The sequence below is a fragment of the Polistes dominula genome, unplaced genomic scaffold (assembly GCF_049000335.1).
Source record: "Polistes dominula isolate Pdom_NZ unplaced genomic scaffold, Pdom_raw_medaka contig_17, whole genome shotgun sequence".
Taxonomy (NCBI): Eukaryota; Metazoa; Arthropoda; class Insecta; order Hymenoptera; family Vespidae; genus Polistes; species Polistes dominula.
The window spans coordinates 3,663,805-3,684,727 of record NW_028301049.1 but is presented as its reverse complement, the minus strand read 5'-3'; the positions used below and the strand labels follow the sequence as shown (position 1 = coordinate 3,684,727).

The window sequence follows — 20,923 nt, the reverse complement described above, 5'->3', positions numbered from 1 at the left end:
ACCACGAAACAGGTTTCTTATATAATAAGAAAAACAAATCTGTAAAAATACGTATAGATATATAACTATTTATTTATCAATCTGTGATAATTTATTATTTTTCAATTTTAATATAATATTGTAGATGTTTATACAAATTATTTTTATTTATTAACGCGATATAATAGAAATAACATAATCAATTTGTTTAATGTTCTTGTTACTGCTGATAACACAGAGATATTTATGTATGATCAATTCTTTTTTTTTAATTAGTATAGTTTGATACTTTTTTATCAAAATTCATGTAGTCTGTATAATTAATGACTTTTAATGTTATATCTTTAATGTAGACATTATCAATATTAAAGAACCCCCGTACTTAATGATAAATGAAATAACTTTAACAAATTGACCTTTTTCTTTTATTTCTTTTATTTCTTTAAACGTTACAAAATATTTTGTGATTAGATCGTTACTTTTTTCCACGTTATCAGCATTTTTGCAACAACAAAATTCTTTCCCCATTAAAATCCATACCGTCGTTTCAATGTTCGTGTGTGTTATTCATTTTTTCTACTAGCATCATATGTGTTTTCAATGCTATGACGTTTTAAGAATAAATATCTGTTGAAAAAATATTATCTGTTAAAGTATTATTGTTGATTTATTTTTTTTCTTCAAATAAACATTAATCATTTACAACGTTGCAAAATTATTTCACAATTATTATACTAAGATACTTTTACTTATAGTTCAAAAATTATACTATGACGTCAAATTTTACAATCTTCCTTATATTTTTGCAATGAAAAAACAAACATCTTTTAGACAATGTAATAAAAAGACTCGTTTTTTGCTTTGATTTTTTTATGCCATATTCAATTAAATTTATTGTATATATAATCAAATTCAGATATATATATATAAAGAATATATAAAAAGAAATTTAATATTTTCATATATTATCATATATTTTCATTTTCTTTTTTTTTATTATTAATATTATTATTATTATTATTAATTGGTATTATAGAAACTCGGAAGTTTATTACAGCAAATATTAAATCCCCCTGAGTGTTCCGTCCCTGAACGCGACCCCTCCATTCGATGTCTTCGTAGAATCCATGGGTGTTCTTTTTAATATTTGATAAAGTCGTTTTATTGTGTGGGCAATCAAACCTACTCCCCATCCCCGAACAGGAATGCCAATTCCAATCGGCTATCCACGACTGTTTATTCAATTTATTCGCAGCTAACCTCTGTCCTTATTTGAGACAAAGAGGTTCTTCCTCTATCCGCAACCTAAGGACGAGCTGTATCGTGATGACTGGGACCCACCCACCTCGGGGACCACTAAAACTTGTTTTCCTTCCCCAAGATTAGCAACTGTTATACTAACACAGTTCTTTTTATTAAAGAAATACACATATCGAATAATTATACATATTTATTAAACGTAGAAATTACAATTCGATAGCATTTTTCTTAACACGTTGAGCACCACGCTCATTTGCAAGGAATTCCTTGTCAGATCACGTTTATTTTCAAGAAAGTCACCGTCAGGCCACGAGCACTATTTAGATGTATCATGTTATACGCTGTCAGTCATGTGTGACTGACGCGGCCCAAACTGAAAGTCTAATGTCCATCACCGATAGCGGACGTGGCGCTCAACTTGTTAAGGGACACCACTAGTGTAAAATTTTGAACAAATCGTATTCTTTTTTGCATATTTTGATAGTCTATTACTCTAAAAATAACATACTAAAATTTCAAATGCTTATCTCAAATAGTTTTTTTGTTACAGCTATCTAATATTTTTGTATTTATAACGATGACATCAGTAGCTTAAATTTTAAACGCATTTTTGTCGAAATTATATTTTCCAGATTTGATGTAGTTAGAACTCGAAGACAAATCATCCGATCGATTTAATTCTTGTTGCAGCTTTTTATATATATATATATATACCATAAACCTTCAGTTTTCCGATCGAATATAAAATGTAATTTTGACAGGCCAAAAATCATTAAATGTTCGCGCCAAATTTGAAACTTATTTTTAAAACTCCGCCAATTTGTTAAATTACAATTTTTCATTTCGATCGAGGTTCATGGTAGAGGAAATTCTTTCTAATTTAATAAACTTTTCAGTTTTTTTTATTTCAAGCACTGTGAAGGTGCTATAACTGAAGTACTATAGTGTTGGAACTTTTTTGTTGGGGCCTTAAGAGATTGCGAATAACTCGCTTAATTTTCAATTTTTTGGTCCACAAATGTAGTCATATATTCATTACATATCCACAAATATCTCCTAAATAAATTAAAACATTCCATGCAGTGGTTTTCTTTAAAAAAAATTCCGAAATGTTACCTTATTTTCAAGCGGTCACACTAATAATGCCCCTTAATTAACAGTTGGGCTGAAAAGTCCGTAGGCTAACACATAGATAGCATTACTAGGATTAAATCCATATCATTTTTTGTTAGTACTAACCTTCACAAGATATATGTATAAATTTCTCAACTGTCGAGTAGTTGATTCCTGAGATGTAGCATTTTGAGTGAAGCGGCTTTTGTTATTTTCAAAAAGATGGATAACAAAGATTTTCGTGTGTTAATAAAACATTGCTTTTTATTGAAAAATTAATATTGTTGAAGCCAAGGTTTGGCTTGATAAACATTATTCGAGCTCTGCACCAGGAAAATCAACCGTTGAGAAGTGGTTTGCTAAGTTTAAACGAGGCGAAATGAGCATCGAAGATGATGCACGCAGCGGACGACCGAAAGAGGCTTTTACCGACGAAAACATCAAGAAAGTTCAGAAAATAATTTTGAATGACAATAAAATAAAGTTGATTGAGTTAGTTGAGACTCTAAAGATATCAAAGGAACGTGTAGAACTTATAATAAATGAATACTTGGACATGTGAAAGCTGTGTGCAAAGTGGGTGCCGCGCGTGCTCACAATCGATCAAAAAAACGATGGCAAAGTTGTATGAATTGGGCTTCAAATTGCTTCTCCATCCACCGGTATTCTCTAGAACTGGCCTCCAGTGACTTTTTCCTGTTTGCAGATCTCAAAAGAATGCCAGCTGGAAAAAAAATTCAGCACTGATGAAGAGGTAATCGTCGAAACTGAAGCTTATTTTGAAGCTAGAGAGAAATCATACTATAAAAATGGTATCGAAAAATTATATTACCTCTATAATCGTTGTATTGTTCTCGAAGACAACTATATTGAATAAAAAAATTGATTTCTATCAAAAAAAATGTGTTTTACTATGTTAGCCTACAGCCTTTTCAGCTCAACTGTTATATATTGGGTAACATAAATTGAATCCCAATAAAGGTAATTTGTTGACTATGAAATTTTGAAAAACTTGACTTGAAGTATACCTCAGATAAGTAGTGTTGCAATGTCCTAAAAAGATAGTAGTTCGACGAGACCAGATCCCAAAATTAAACCCCATATAGGCACCGTGCGAAGTCATGGTAGGGGAAGCCGAAACGGACATTAGCGCACGCAGTGGATAACTTTGGCAGTAGAAGACGGTGTTTTTTATTTTCGTGTTCACAAAACATACGTGTGACAATTAATTTTATATTTTTATAAAAATGTATAATAGAGTTTTCCTTTTTAGAAAATAAAATATAAAGAAAAGAACTGAATACTAGATTTTCGTCTACATCTGCGATACTTAAAACTTTTTAAACTAAAATATTTTTAATAAATATTTGTCAAATTTTGAATTTTACGAATATATTTTAGTTTCAATTAAAATTGCAATTTAAATAACGAATGGTTATTATTTTGTTCGTACATGGAAAGTATACTGATAATAATAAAAAATATTACAATATTTTCACGAGTACTATTTATCGTCAATTACAATTACTGGTTAAAATCTTAATATAATAATAAAAGCATTTGCATCATTATGTTGTCTACGGTCTACGTCAGTTTGGATTTCGTAAGTAACATCGATATAAGACGGTATGTATAAACATGTCAGTTTAACATGAAATTGAAATATTGACAGGTTCTTATCATTAACATATAAAACAATATTACTTATGAAATATATTCATAAGCCGATATTATTAAAACAAACATCGTTGTTATGTACGATAGAATATTATCGTTGATACGCCATGTTAAAATAGAAATTACATGATATTTTTTACGAAACGTATTTCAAAATCATATTTATTGTAATATTTTCTTTATCATTTTTGCACAACATTTTCTTTACAACGAGATTATCATAAATCATGAAATTTATACTAATTATTATTTTATAATATTTAATTACAAAATTTTACCGCCATTAATATTAACTGCTTTTACTCGTGTGATGCTAACAGGTAGATTACTACGTGAATCAAAAACATAAATAAAGGTTAGCAGTAGTCAATAAAGAGACGTATTTAGTCGTTTAAAATGCTTGATAATTTATTAAACGAATGAAATAAGATTACTCAATATTACAACTATGCAATCATGTAAGTATATATTGTTTTGTACGTGATACAATATTGTATTATTTTGAGTGTCACATAGTATTTGTATTCATAACTTGAAAGCATTCTCTATCAAAACACATAAGAAATGGAAAATCAAATATAAATATATATAATAATATTAATAAATAATAATAATAATAATAATATATTATTATATATTTCTCATTAAAGATTGTTTAATAGTGTGCAAGCAGTTTTAACATTGTGTGTTTACAATTCTAACCTAAAATGGGTCGAAGTCATACACCATCACCAGGAAGACGACGTGATCGTTCCAGGGAACGTGATCGTGAAAGAGATCGTCGAAGACGACGATCACGTGAAAGACGTCGGAGGTATGTACAAAAATGGTAAGAATAATTATTAATTTGGCGTATACTAATTGTACTTGATAAAAGTTAATATACAAATTTGGTTTTCAGATCTGCAGAACGTGATAGAGTAAAATCAAGAGATAGAGAAAGAGAACGAGATCGTGATAGGGAAAGACATAAACGATCATACAGTAGATCTAGATCTAGGGAACGAGACAGACCTAAACCCAGAGCCAAAATATCTACAGCAGAACGTCCTGTTATAACAGGTATAGTGAGAATCAAAAATTATGTTTAGTATCTATATGTGAAGTAAACTCATAAATCAATATAATTTATCAAGTTTAACATGTGTTGTCAAGGTTAGTATTCTGAGTATTTTTTTTCCAATACAAAAAATATAGTAAAATTCAAGAATATTTATAACCCCTCCCCCTTTTTCCCCCTCCCTCCTCATTATCAATTTAAAAACAATATTTTCTGGTAGTATAATATTTCAAAATTCTTTTACACGAAAATATATTTTTTAAATATTAAACTTTTAAATTGTGTATTGCACAAAAGAAGTAACATATAATGTTAATTATATTAATTAATGTAATATATATATATATATATATGTGTGTGTGTGTTTATTGTAATGAAAGAATAAAGAAAATAAATACTCAGAATGTTGACTTTAATAAAGTATTTTGAAAGTCATTAAAATTAGTAAGATGCATATTATTGTGCATAATTAAAAAAAAAAAAAATGATTTTAATTTTTTATGTAAATATCGATAATTTATAATAAACGTGATTTTTCTTATATAGAGGCAGATCTTCAAGGAAAAACACCAGAAGAACAAGAAATGATGAGAATGATGGGTTTTTGTGGCTTCGATACTACCAAAGGTAAAAAGGTTGAAGGAAATGATGTAGGTGCAGTACATGTTATTCTAAAAAGAAAGTATAGACAGTATATGAATAGAAAAGGAGGCTTCAATAGACCACTTGATTTTGTAGCATAAATATTTCAACATTTGAAAATACCAATTAGTGAAATTTTTTTAAATCAATTTCATAACAACAATGTCATGTAAAAATTTAAATCAATTGTTTTTTTTTTTTTTTTTTTTTTTTTAATTAAAAGCATATAATCCGTGTATTTTATTTTTTACTTATAATTAGTATATGTAATGTTTCATAGCATAACTAGTATTATTCGTTAAGATCATATTATAATACATCAATTAATATTGAAACAAAATAAGTTTAATTTATAAATTGTATTAGTACATTCTTACTTTCAATCATATTTATTATCAATGAAAATAATAGATAATTATACATTTTCTCATGCCAATTATATAAAAATATAAAATTACATTATAATCAAATATACATATAAAAATAAAATGTGAAAATATCTTATATAATTATGATATTTTGTTATCTAATAAAATTAATCAAATTTATGGGAAAAAATTATTTACGTTTCAATCATGGATGATGAAGTATCATTAGAATCTTCTTGTATATGACTGTTATCTATATTGGTGGTATTACTGCGTTGTGTGCTTAACTGTTAAATCGAAAAAAAAATAATAATTGTTAATATTTCTACAAATCAACACATGATGTAATATATATTATAATTATTTTCTTACCATACTGACGTCCATTTGTTCCAGAGATTCTGTTAATTGTGATTCTAATATTCGAAAATCACGTGTAACGCTATGTTTGATATAATTTTCTAAGGGTACCTATATAATAAAAAAAAAAAAAGAAATCACTACAAATCATTCAATTTATATACAATTTTATATAATCATAATTTTGTATCTTACCCCTGTTTTTTTTGCAAGCAATAATACTTCTTTACTAAATTGTTCAATCTCATAAACAACACGTGGTATTAATTTGGTTTCTCTTAAAATATAATTCTTTTGTACATTTGTATCTGTCTTTAATCGTTTTTTATCTTTACTCTGACTATCCTAATAACAATAAAAAAGAATTTGTTAAAAATACATACAATATACATACAATAATTTTGTATATATAGAATACAAACAATAACTCTGTACACCTTTAATATCTCCTTTGTTTACAATCACATTAAAAAACTTCAGAAGGAAGAATTATTGCAGTAGGAAAAATTGTAATGATTGAACAAATTTGTTCTCAAGGTTATTGATCAAATTTTAACGTTGCTAGCTAATAATACTTTTCTTAAATAAATAAAAATGATCTGCATGATCATACTCTGATCATTTGTTCTCGAGATATTTACATCTAATAATAATAATTATTCTGTCAACCTTGAATATCTCTGTTATTTGTAATAATATAAAAAATTTTTATATTGCAAAAATTGCAATATAAAAAAAGAAACATATTGTGATATCTATTTTTTTTTTTTTTTTTTTTTTGAGTAGATGAAGGCTCTATGAACATTTCAGTATCATCTTCATTTTTTGTTTTTTTTTTTAAATAGGATAACTTATTTTTTACAATTAAAATAATTTCAATAAGTTATTAGCAAACAAAAGTCATTCAAAATTAATACGTATGTTAGTAAAATAAACATTCTTAAATTACAGATCATGGTTGATGATATCGTATTCATTTACAATTTAATAAATTGTAATTAATGCAAATGTGTAATCTACATATCGCTGAAAGGCATATACGTTTCCATTATTCGTTGATATATCCTATCACCATAACAACATTGAAATTAACATGCAACTTTGATAGTAGCATTATTATGGCATAAATACTGTCGTCACTCGATAGTATTAATCTTCCAAAGCGATCTTATGCTAATTAAAATTTAACTAATATCTCGTTAATAATAAACTTTAAGCAAACATTGCAAAAATACTTTTTTTACTTGGAAATTAATACTCATTCGAAGTGCCATAAAAATGTTGAGCATTAAGAAAAACCAAATGGACTTTTACATCTCTTGAATGTATCCACTTATATAAAAATCATACACATCATAATATACTTCTCTTGAATATCATGTAATCTTTATAGAAATCATTTTTTGTTTAATCCATAATTTATTAGTTATTCGATATTAATCAAGTTAGATATATTTCACGTATTAAATATCTTTAAACATAACGTACCTCTATGTGCGTTACTAATTCATAGAAAGTATATTTTAGTGGTTTTCCTGCTAACTGTATCACTTGAATAAATCTAAAAGATAATAATGAAAAAAAAAAAAAGAATTGATACATTTTATAAATTTTAATATATTTAGATATATTAACATTAATTCTAAATACTTACCTAACTGCATGAAATGCAGCATTTCCACTGCTCGATTTAGAATAAAAATATTTAGTAAGTTTGCTCAATATGTTATACAATTGTTGTAAATTCTTAAATATCAAATTAGTAGATTGACCCGGATCAATAGATATATTGGCCAATGTATTAAGTATTTGAATGATATACGATAATTGTCTGCATAAACTGCGTTCTTTTTCTACTAAATTTTCTGGATCTTATGAAAATATTAGATAAATATTAATTATTCAAAATTCATTAATATTTATCATATATGTAACAAATTATCAATACGTACTTTGTTCATTATTCAAATTAACAACATTCATTGCTGTAAGTTCAGCTTTTAAACGTTCTAAAAACCAAGACACATTATCTAATTTATTTTTTATTTGATGATTAACAATGTTATAAGCTTGGACAACTGTATTTTCGTTAATAATTTTAAATTTTGCACTTGTTGTTGTTTCGATCTGCAAGAAAGATACATGAAGAAAACAAAAATATAACTTTTATCTTATAGTTAATCATATATAAGATTTACAAACCTTATGTATCATACCCAATTTCTCTGATATTTCAAAAGAAATATCATTTAATATCATTCCATAATCTTTATCGCAGTCTTCCATCCATAAAAGGATTTGAAGTATCAAAACAGATGCAGAAGGACTAATGCCTTCTGTTTGCGAACATTTTTTTATCCATTCAAAAATCTATAATTAATTAAGAATAGTTAATATATACATATATATAATATCTATAAGAAAATTTCAAAGTTCAATATGTTAATACAAACTTTATCCACATTATTATCCTGAAAGTTTAATTGATGCACAAATTTTTGTATTATTTCTAATAATATTAACGATATTTGTTTATAGATTTCTTCATCATCAGAATCTTCATTAAATGACATTTTCAATGGAACTTTAAAAGACAAAATAAAAGTTTGCAATTGTTCGTTATAACTATCCGTTGATTCTTGATTACCTAATAATAAAAAAAAATAATAATAAAAATACAAAATAAATGAATTAAGTAAAAAGATAATGTTGTTTGCACTTTTTCAATGGTAGAAAAATACGTACACATACTATCCAAAAATTTTGACAATTGAGAAGAAAACTTTGAGCATATTAGAAAACAATATTGTTTAAAACACTCCAAAGCTAACAATGCTCCTTGTTGATCATAATTGAATGAATCTTTAAATTCTACAATTATATTTTTATAAAGTAATCTATAAGAAAATCATTTTTTTAATTAGCATATGTAATATCAAACAAAATAACCAAAGACATTTACAAATGGCGAATAATATTCTTACTTTCCAATTTCATGATAGATTTTTATATTTTGTTTTTTATGTTTCTCAAACTCTGGAATACTTAATGACATTGTTGTTTGAAAAATAGAAATACAACTTTGTAAAACATAATGATAAAACTCTTTATGTGATCTTAGGATTTTAACTTCATCATTGTCTGACCATTTATCCCTAGAAAACAATAGTATTATTGGTACGTGTAATTTACATGATATTTTTTTTTATTTTTGAAATAAAATATATATATATATTAAATATGATACTAACAAATAATGTAGCTCCAAAATTTTACACACTATGCTTAAACTTATATTTCCATTTGGTAATTTGATAGCATCTGTATTACTTTTCTTTTTAAGTATAGAACTATTTGCATCTTTATTTTTCTTACTTTTGTTTCCTCTCTTTTTTCTCAGATTCTACAATAAGTATAAATCTAATATATTATCATATAGAGAATATATAACTTATAATTATAATCATATATCATTATATAATAATGTATTCCAGTGGTTCTCAAAATGTACACCTTGAAATATTACAAAATTTGTAGAATTTTATTTCTATCTTTAATTCAATTGAAATGACATGGCAAATCTTTCAAATTTAGCACAAACCATTAAATTACTTTTATTCAATCTTTTAATAATAAATAATTGTTAATTTTCTGCAAGGTGAAGTTATTAAAATTTGAAGTAAAACGTTAAAAACCAAAATACACCAAAGAATAGAAAAAGTTTGAGAACTACTAATACATAGCTAATAAATAAATATAAAAATAAATATATTATATTAAATATACCATATATAATATATAATATATTATATATATTTATATTATTATATATACGAATATAAAAATATTGATATTATTTTCAAAATTACCTTAACAATATCCATTAATCTATTATAACCTTTAAAAAGATCATATATATTTCTTGCTATATTTTGACTTCCATTAATCCATGAATTAATTCTGTATGATATTAAAGCTTCATATACACCCATCATTTCTTTCAGATTATGTAATTTTTGTTGTGATTTTGGGGTATTATCAAGTAAATCTATTCCTTCATCCTATAAGATTAGGAATTAATTGTTATTATTATTATTATTATTATTATTATTATTATTATTATTATTATTTTAAATAAATCATTATTTTTAAAAACTACTTTCAATATATTGAAATAAATTACATACCAAATTTAAATGTTCCAATTCAGTTCGTGCCATTCTCACGCACAATGATTCCAGAATGATAGCAATTTTATTTAAAATATCCCAATCCTTTGAAGCTATTTTAATATAAATTTCTTGTAATACGGAAATCAATATAGCTATAGGTTCCCGTGGAATCATTTGTAAATCATTCATATCGACACTAAGATCAATTTTTAATGGAGGTAAAATATTTTCATCAGTCTCAAAATAAAGATTTAATTGGGCAAGTAATATTTCCATTATATATTCCGATAATTCAGGATTCTTAATTACAACCTCAAATAATCCTACAAAAAATATATTATACGTTATTCATACATAGATCTATACGATATTTTATATTATTCTTAATATTTTACCTTCATATAAATGTGATCTGACTTCAAATTCTTGAGTAAAACATTTTTTTAATATATTCAATATATCCACGCATAATCCTTTATTGTATCCATTACTATTGCCCATATTATTCTGGTTTTCTAATGTTACCTAAAAAAAAGTATAGTAAAATTATAAGATAAACAAAATAACATTGTATATAAACGCATTTTAATTAGAAATATATATGATGGTGTGTCTAAAAAGTTCGGTGAATGGTCCCATATTTTACAAACCGCACAAATCCTAACAAGGATGAGGTGCCTGCGTATACACATTGAAGGACATGTCAACAAACGTTTCCTATCCTGCAAAGCACTGTAGTGATGCGGTGGTAAACGCTGCGACCCAGCTAACAGAGTCAGTGTGAGAACTCGTGTCATTGCAACATGGAGCACAAAATGGAGCAAAATGCTCAACTTTCTTGGTAAACGCGAGGTCACTGTGCTTCCATACCCTCCTTATTCTCCAGATTTGGCGCCAGCAGACTTCTTTCTGTTTCCTCACCTTAAATTAGCCCTGAAAGGTTTACGCTTAACAACGGTTTTGGAAATCGTGAGCGTGACCTCAGTGCTTTGAGTGATTTCACAAGAAGTGTTTGCTGACAGTTTCCAACAGCTGTACAACCGATGTCAGAAATGCATTATAACCAATGGCGATTACTTCGAAGGCCAGTAAAGGTATTTTGTTTGTAACTCTTATTTCCTTTATTTCCTGAGACCATTCAGCGAACTTTTTAGATACACCATGTATAATCATAATCTACTCTTTGTGTTTACCTGAGTTAACACTGACGATGAATTTGATAATACAACAGAATTTTCAGAATAATCACTAGGAAGACTTCTTATAGAATTCATTTTTAACATTTTTAATAATTCAAGAAAACCAGTTACTGCCATTTTACGTGTACATATTCCTTTTTTATAAAGAGCCTTTCTTAATGCTAATATAAGATTATTTTGTATATTAGATGATATTTGTATTAGTGGTAAAACTGCATAAAGAATTTGTACAGCTGTACTACCAGGTACACATAGCAATTGATCAAGAAGTGTAATTATGTAAGTTTGAAAATCCAGCACATTCATTGCTTGCTTATGGCACATGTATGCTAAACAATCTATATAAAAAAAGATATATAAATGAAAAAATAATTGTGCAATATATAAAAAGATATTTTTATATTCATTTCCATTTTTTTTTTTGTAATAACATTTATTACCTGTGTATTGTGATATTAACAAACCACCTGCTACTATTTTGTCAGTTAATAATTGAAGTACAGGACCACATATTTCATGTTTTTTCTTTAGTAATCTTTGAAGTATTTGTATACCTATTTTATGAATTGTACATTTACTGATTTTTCCAGTTGAATGTTCTGTATCCATAAGCACAAAGGCTAAATCCATAATTCCTTTTAATACAACATGGCGACCCTTAATACTAGAAATTCATTCAAAAAAAATATAATTTTATATTCATAGAAATATTATTATATATTCTTATATACATGTACATACCTATTTGTTATAACTTGATCTATAACATTCATAATATCACAATTATTATGTATTAAAGATTTTAACCAAGCACTGTTCTTACATTTTTCGTCATCTTGCATTTTTCTTAAAATAGTCAGATGAAGTATTTCAAACACCTATTTGTACAAATCTTGAAAAATTTTAATATAACAGAAAATAGAGAGAGAGAGAGAGAGAAAGAAAAAAAAGAATGTATTTTAAAAATGTTGATATCAATGTATAAATAAATAAAGTGTGTGTACAATTTTAAAATTTTTGAATAGAACTTAGAAGATTATATAACATCATATAAATTATTTATTTGTTACCTGTTCTTCATGTACACTGGAGATTATAAATGTTGTTGATAAAATGAAAGGTTCTAAAACATATTCTGGTACCATGGAAAACTTTTTAAATTTAATTATCAAATCTTTGATACACTTGTAATGTAATTGTGCAGCATGATGTATGTGAAATAAAACGTTGCTTTCTGCGTCTTTTATTTCTTGTAAACTTGTAGTACCTACAAAAATGACAATACATATATAAGAAATACATTAAAAATATCAGCAATCGATGGAAAAGCAGGTATTGTACAAAATGTCTGATATTTTTCAATCAAAATATGAAACAATTAATATTTCACACATTTACTAAGATATTCTATACAATGCCAAAAGATAAATTGACAAGATATAAAATACTCATGCTAATGATTTTTATAATGTCATGTTACCACATGATGTATCTTACCAGGTACGTATGCTAATAAAGATGATTAAGATGAAGAAATTAATATTTTGTACAGTTTTTGTGCTTCAGAATTAAAAATGTTATTGAAGATAAAATTGAATCTAAATTCAATCTTGATATAAAAAATGTCTAATTAACTTTGATACAAAAATCATTCATACATAGATTCAATATATTGCCAAAAGACTTGTTTACGGCATCGAATGTTTATAAAATATAAAAGTTTATCTACATCGAAAGGAATGATTTTAGAATTCATGTTAATTAGACATTTTTTACTTCTCTTGATAAGTACTAGAAGTCTTTAAAATATTGGATCGTTTTTTTATCACTCTGTATATAATAATATTAACAGTTATGTATACTTATTTCTATCACAGCTGATCAAATGATCCATTTTCTAAAATTCATATATCTTATGATGCATGTGTTACAAGCAATATGTATAATAAGCAATACAACAGATTGTCCAGTCATTCTATGAAATTTTTGCAGTAATATAACATAACATATACATAGTAAAAAAATATACCATTAATACAATAAGAATTCTTGACTCACCAAATAATAACATTATAACTTGTGAAACAAAATTTTGTCAAAAATTTCACAATCGGTCATTTGACCAGTCATATGTTTAGCGTTAACATAATTTGAATATTTTATACTTTGCTCAAAAATATTAGGCATTTTATAGAATTCCTGGTTTTTATATATTGCCATTAATATATAGATAACATATATATATATATACTGTGTTAAGTTATTAAAAGAATATTGTTGCTTACTAATATCTTCAAAAGCGTTCTCTGATTCTTTGCTAATTGCATCTGAATAATATGTTGCAAAATATTTGCGCAACGATACAATCAGATATATACAACTATGATTATTACATAATCTAAGGGTCTGGTACACAAAAGGTGGTACTTCATTTAAAGCAATCATAGAAAGTTTATGACATAATGAAGCAACTACTACATTCAAATCTTTTTTATCCAAAATCATGTCTCTGTTAAAACAAAAAAGAAAAAACACAAAATTATAAAATTATATTAATTCAAAATTACATAATAAAAAAACTCTTCTGTTTTAACTAATAAAAAGGATTATTTAACAAAATAAAAAGATTAACCCTTAGCCAGACAAGATAAATCTAATGGATTCACATGCTTGTTTTTATTTTTTAATTTCTTAATATTTTGAATAGTATGGGTCTTACTGTATACTTGTTATTATTGAAATTGTGTGATTTATTTAAATATTCAGTTGAATTCAGTGTGCCCACCTACGTTACATAAATAAACTCTTTTTGGGTAAGGGTTAAAATTGATATAAACATATATTTTTTTAATATTAAAGAATTTATACCCAAACATTTTGGCTAAACATGGCGCAATAGTAGGATCCCAATTGCTATTACATATGGGTTTAACGATCAGTGATTTATATTCATTTCCAGAAACTTCCGAACCCATATATTCAATACATTTTTCTTGTTCCAAAATTTCTAATAGTACTGGTATTAAATCTTTCCAACTAAAATATTAATTATTTTATTATACCTTTACTATATATATATATTAGTTTTTACTATATATATTTATATATATTTTTTATACTATATTATATGTAATATACTAATAATATATATATATATATTATTTTTTATACTATATATATATTATTGTAATAATATATATACTGTTATAATCATTATATCTTTAAGGAATATTACTATATATATATATATTACTATAATATTACAACAATATATATATTGTTATAATCATTATATTATCTTTGAAGAATATTAGATAATTAGATAATAATTGGAATAATAAATATTGTTATACCTGTGAAAGTGATCTTCATTTAAATAAATATGAGAGACACAATATTGTACTAATTGAAGTAAACAATTCTTTGAATAATTAGGAAAATCTATAGCTATGAGATTGATAATCTCATCAGCATGATTATTACTGATTGTAGCATTTCTTAATACTTGTAATATGGCTTTTACTATTTTCAATTTATTTTCAGAAAATCTGTCAACATTACCAAATATTTGTAATACTTCATCCAGAATTTTGACTATATCTCCGCTACAAATCTTGTCACTCAACACTTTGCAAAGCTGAAACAAATATAAATTTATAGACTTTTTTTTTAGAATATGGGGAGGGGCAACAAAAAATATATGTATTTAATTAAATAGTATAGTTAAATAATTATATAGAGCATCTTGATAGTAAAAGTGAGCAGAGGATGATGTAACACGAAAAATTCAGTCAAAAATGTAGTATAGAATTAGTTTATAAAAGAATTGTTATTTTGTTCATTTTGTTTTTGAGAAACATATGAACTATTTATTTGTTAAATTAATTAACTTCACAGAATTGAAAGTACACAAAATTGATAAAATAATATACATTGTCCCATCATTTATTGTTGAACAATCATAAAAATTGTTTTCATTTATTATTATGTCATTATTAATATCATATTTTTTTAATTTTAAATGGGTTATTTCAAACCAAATGTCATATTTCATTTAAAATAAAAATAAATTATTCTTTCTTTACTCACTTCTTCGATGTTTACATTTCGTACAAATTCACGTAATCGCGATCGGTCTTTTCGACCAATCATATCTTGTAATTTAGCATACATAATTGTTATATTTTAAAACTTAACAACAAGATTTATTCATTAATAACATCAATTTATACGATTAACGTATTTGTTTACTACCGGTCTAGATAGGTTATTGCTCACTCTACGAACTCATTTTTATAAACCCCTCCATAAAATGTTGTATTGTTTCTAGCGCCATCTGTAGAAAATACATATCAGGACCGACCCTAAGCTAAAACATATAAGGTACCAGCCTTGGGGCACTAATATTATATAAAAACAATAATAGTATAATATTCATCTAGAATTAAAAACATTATCTATTACTAATACTTATTTATTTTTATCACAACAATTAAAAAATATTGTCTAAAATATATATGTATACGTATAAAATGTTATACATACTAATAAAAGAAAAAGGAAAAACAATTTACTTCAATCAGTTATTTTATTGATTTAGTAATTCTCTTGTTTTAAAGAGGAACAAATGAAACAGTGCTCCCCAAAAGACGGATTACAAGTTTCATCAATTTTACCATTGTTTCTTCTTCTGTTTATTTAATTTTTCGTACAAGTCGCTGTATCATTTTAATAAAAATCAAACATTTTTTTTTCAATTTATCATGTGCTGAAAATCAAACTTTTCTTAAAAACACCGTTTATCCTTGGCCATGATATATTTCAAGAAAAATGCTTTAAGATTAATGTCCAAAATATAAAATATAAATATTTAATTTACTGTATTGTTAAAATATTATTAAACTAAAATAATATTAATTTATTATATATATATTAGAATAATATTATATACATATATGTATATAGATATTACAATAAAATGAATATACTTAAATACAATATATTAATAATATATTTGTATATTTGTTCTTTTATTTTTTTTCAGCTAAATGCAAACAATATATGTAATTATATAAAAGATAATATATAAGATAATCACAATACAATATTTCACTTTATCTAAAGCAGAAGGATTTCAATATAATGACGTTCTTTAAGTAATAATAAAATATCGAAAAAGCATATAGGTGATGTCACAGTGCATTACGTCATGAATTCTCATGTGTTTAATGGTGAGGAACGTTAAAGGAGATGAGATAGTGTCGCGTTTGGTAAAGAAAACTGACGATAACCTTATAAGATCATTGAAACTTCTGCGGTATTGATTCGTGGAAGGTAAGCGCTATGTGAATGGCCTCATTAAAGAGAGACAGAAAGATAGAAGGAAATAAAGAGAGAGAGAGAGAGAGAGAGAGAGAGAAAGAGAAAGCATGTCACAGGACAACCATTACACATATAAAATACGGCTCTTTCTCTTTTTCATTCACTTTCCAGTTATATGAATTTGATACTTAATAAATATGTTTCTTTCAAAAATTAAGACCTACAAATTTGGAAGAAAGAAACGAATACTGCATTAAATTTTCTATGCAGTTGCATTGAAAAGGGAAGGTAGGGTTGGTTCCACTCTTTCGTCTGTGAGTTCAGACTAATATAAACTGTGTATATTTTTAGATCAATCTTGGTATGTTGTACAAAAGGAATACATTTTTCTACTAAGAGAGGGGTATGAGTTCTAAATTTATTTGCCCCTTATGTCGTTGACCTTGCACGAAAGATTTGATTGCATGTAGTCAATGTAAAAAGGATACTACGACGTTTTAAAAACTCTGATGCTGTTATGAGTCATACTTTATTATATTCTCATTAAGTGGTATAAATATATATATATATATGTATATGTATATATACATGTATGTTTCTAATCATAGAGATGAAATCGTAACGTAGTCTATGATTGAGAATACATATAAACGGTTACGTTTGATCTATGCTTCGATGATGATAATCGTGATAGACAGGAAGACAACACTAAGGGAGATTTAATGTGCCGTATAAGGTTTATTGTTGCATAAGTGTCACGAGGCTAATACGGGGCGCATGCTTCGTCGTAGCCTAAAACTGGTGCGTGAGCCAAGAGTATAACTGGCAGATTCGCACAACGGCGCAATTTGTGTTTAGAGGAGATTCATTACCAGCTTCATCTAAACGCTCTCATAGGTTCGATTTTTAGTGTTGAGATCAAACTATCGTCTTTTGTTTTTTATACTCCTCTATCTTTCTTTATTTCTCTTCAACCTACATTATTTATTTTACATCTACATTTTTTTGCACAAAATGGTAAGTTATAATAAATCGTTATGCTAAAACTATATATAATTTAATAAAATTGAAAAAAATACACACATATACATATGTACTATATATATATATATATATATATATATATATATATATATAGATAGATATATAATGCAAATATGCGCGCGAATTATTTCAGCGCGAGTGCATTTCTATTCACGTAGGACAAGCTGGAGTTCAAATTGGAAATGCTTGTTGGGAGCTTTATTGTTTGGAACATGGCATACAACCAGACGGTCAAATGCCATCTGATAAATTGTTAGGAGGAGGAGATGATAGCTTTAATACATTTTTCAGCGAAACTGGGTCAGGCAAACATGTGCCTAGAGCAGTGTTCGTTGACCTTGAACCTACCGTTGTAGGTAAGCGAAAAGATCCGCTTAATGTAGAAATCAATAATAAGAAAATCATAATATAAATCGATGTTATATTGTAACAATAATTTATTTTCAGACGAAGTACGAACAGGAACGTATCGTCAACTTTTTCACCCGGAGCAATTGATAACGGGTAAAGAAGATGCCGCTAATAATTATGCTCGTGGCCATTACACAGTCGGCAAGGAGATAGTCGACGTTGTTCTAGATCGCGTGAGAAAATTAGTGGATCAATGCACTGGACTCCAAGGCTTTCTCATCTTCCATTCGTTTGGTGGTGGGACCGGTTCTGGTTTTACCTCTCTCTTGATGGAACGACTTTCAGTAGACTACGGAAAGAAATCCAAATTAGAATTTGCCATTTATCCAGCACCGCAAGTTTCCACAGCTGTGGTTGAGCCGTACAATTCGATCTTGACCACCCATACCACACTCGAACACTCCGATTGCGCGTTCATGGTCGACAATGAGGCCATTTACGATATTTGTCGTCGAAACTTAGACATCGAGAGACCCACGTATACAAATTTGAATCGATTGATCGGTCAAATAGTTTCTTCGATTACTGCCTCCTTACGATTCGACGGTGCTCTCAATGTCGATTTAACTGAATTTCAAACAAATTTGGTACCTTATCCAAGGATTCATTTCCCATTGGTAACTTATGCACCAGTCATATCCGCAGAAAAAGCATACCATGAACAATTAAGCGTAGCAGAAATTACTAATTCTTGTTTCGAGCCAGCCAATCAAATGGTCAAATGTGATCCACGAAATGGCAAATATATGGCCTGCTGTATGTTGTACAGAGGTGATGTCGTACCCAAGGACGTTAATGCAGCTATAGCTACTATAAAAACCAAACGTAGTATACAGTTTGTTGATTGGTGCCCTACAGGCTTTAAAGTAGGTATAAATTATCAACCTCCCACGGTCGTACCCGGCGGTGATTTGGCCAAGGTGCAACGTGCAGTATGCATGTTATCTAATACAACGGCTATTGCTGAAGCATGGGCACGATTAGATCATAAATTTGATTTGATGTATGCAAAAAGAGCGTTCGTTCATTGGTATGTCGGAGAAGGTATGGAGGAAGGTGAATTTTCTGAAGCACGCGAGGATCTCGCTGCTTTAGAAAAAGATTATGAGGAGGTTGGTATGGATACCGTTGATGATCCTCTTGAAGTCAGTGCAGAATATTAATTTTATATTCGTTGTTAATCGTATTGTGCATGTAGTATTGTGCTATATTTGACAATGACTTTTTGTTATTGTCGTATATAAAGTCTATTGACAGTTAATGATATTTTATATATTATCTTCAAGACTTGTTTTTTTTTTTATCATTTATAACAATTGCTTTACTTTTCCTTTCTTTTTTGTTTCTTTTTTATTATACAATATTTTTAACAATTTGTTATTTAGCGAATATCTTAGAAGATGTAAAAGCTTTCTATAAAGGATTTTTATGTAGGAGTGTATGCGAAAAAGGGAACGTCATGCACGGCCGATCAATACATGTGCAGTCTGCACACTTCGGTGAGCTCGGTATACGCCCATATTTTCCCGTTGTATTGTATACTTGTGCCAATGTTTTAAACAAATGTATACGTTTTGTATGCTCTTAATAACTGACATAATGTGTTCATAAATACAGAATATGAAACTTATAGGGAAGTATAATTAATGTCATTATAAGGTGAAAGTTCTGCTGAAAATATATCTGAGTCATACGTCTTAATACGCACAAATATGTCTACAAGAATCAGAAAAAAGAAGGCGTGTATATGCATGTAGGATTATTCCTTTAATAACCAAATATCATATGTGTGTACATATATATATATATATATATATATATATATATTATACATCTAACGAACTGGCATGGCTATTGAATGCGTCTACTTTTGAAAAATCAATATCGAGGGTTCCTATACGATTTCTCATCAAACAAGACGTGAAATGCTATATATATATATATGTGTGTTTCACACAAGCATATAATCATCCGTTGCTTCGTTCGTCAACGTAGTACATTCCAAATATGGCGAAAACCGTTTTCGGAGTAAATATAATTTACTTCCATTAGCAATAAATAAAAAAATTTGCTAATGTTAGAGAGAGATTAGATAATTAGACTAACAATAAATTAGCCTGTCGTATATTTTATTAATTAGCTGCTTTTAAATAATGTCAATAAATAAACATTTATGAATTATATTTTGTCGCACTATATTTTCCGTTTAGTAACGCGCGGTATGTGGCGTATTGCGGTCGAGTTTTGACCAATCACAAGAGAAGATGATGATAGAAACAACCAATCAGCATGCGCCATAACGGTTGATCGTAGAAG

General features: G+C 27.3%; 3 protein-coding genes across 9 annotated transcripts; 2 read left to right on the top strand and 1 right to left on the bottom strand.

Moving 5' to 3' along the window:
* Positions 1–4,008: 4,008 nt before the first annotated feature.
* Positions 4,009–5,953, top strand: ytr (U4/U6.U5 small nuclear ribonucleoprotein 27 kDa protein yantar). 2 transcript variants are annotated; one of them, XM_015323899.2, is made up of 4 exons: positions 4,009–4,487; positions 4,692–4,843; positions 4,931–5,091; positions 5,636–5,953. In XM_015323899.2, exons 2-4 carry the CDS (start codon positions 4,737–4,739, stop codon positions 5,830–5,832), a joined length of 465 nt encoding a protein of 154 aa, XP_015179385.1. In that variant the 5' UTR covers positions 4,009–4,487; positions 4,692–4,736; the 3' UTR covers positions 5,833–5,953. The 2 variants fall into 2 exon arrangements, with proteins under 2 accessions (XP_015179385.1, XP_015179384.1); XM_015323898.2 differs by having other exon boundaries at positions 4,012–4,487; positions 4,680–4,843.
* Positions 5,918–16,313, bottom strand: FANCI (Fanconi anemia complementation group I). Of its 4 annotated transcripts, XM_015323851.2 has the most exons (22): positions 15,920–16,302; positions 15,184–15,467; positions 14,699–14,866; positions 14,116–14,339; positions 12,901–13,097; positions 12,572–12,708; positions 12,271–12,494; positions 11,825–12,168; positions 11,027–11,156; positions 10,647–10,954; positions 10,329–10,520; positions 9,711–9,862; positions 9,444–9,614; positions 9,205–9,356; positions 8,913–9,106; positions 8,662–8,829; positions 8,412–8,586; positions 8,114–8,330; positions 7,948–8,020; positions 6,655–6,804; positions 6,472–6,570; positions 5,918–6,386 (listed from the first exon to the last, which is right to left on the bottom strand). In XM_015323851.2, exons 1-22 carry the CDS (start codon positions 16,001–16,003, stop codon positions 6,294–6,296), a joined length of 3,936 nt encoding a protein of 1,311 aa, XP_015179337.2. In that variant the 5' UTR covers positions 16,004–16,302; the 3' UTR covers positions 5,918–6,293. The 4 variants fall into 4 exon arrangements, with proteins under 4 accessions (XP_015179337.2, XP_015179340.2, XP_015179341.2 ...); XM_015323854.2 differs by lacking the exons at positions 14,116–14,339; positions 14,699–14,866 and having other exon boundaries at positions 15,392–15,467; positions 15,920–16,292; XM_015323855.2 differs by lacking the exons at positions 14,116–14,339; positions 14,699–14,866; positions 15,184–15,467; positions 15,920–16,302 and adding an exon at positions 13,889–14,080.
* Positions 16,314–17,052: 739 nt separating this feature from the next.
* Positions 17,053–20,237, top strand: LOC107067930 (tubulin alpha-1 chain). 3 transcript variants are annotated; one of them, XM_089175531.1, is made up of 5 exons: positions 17,053–17,164; positions 17,371–17,440; positions 17,504–18,169; positions 18,330–18,552; positions 18,644–20,237. In XM_089175531.1, exons 3-5 carry the CDS (start codon positions 18,167–18,169, stop codon positions 19,768–19,770), a joined length of 1,353 nt encoding a protein of 450 aa, XP_089031657.1. In that variant the 5' UTR covers positions 17,053–17,164; positions 17,371–17,440; positions 17,504–18,166; the 3' UTR covers positions 19,771–20,237. The 3 variants fall into 3 exon arrangements, with proteins under 3 accessions (XP_089031657.1, XP_089031658.1, XP_015179361.1); XM_089175532.1 differs by having other exon boundaries at positions 17,070–17,440; positions 18,355–18,552; XM_015323875.2 differs by having other exon boundaries at positions 17,070–17,440.
* Positions 20,238–20,923: the final 686 nt, after the last annotated feature.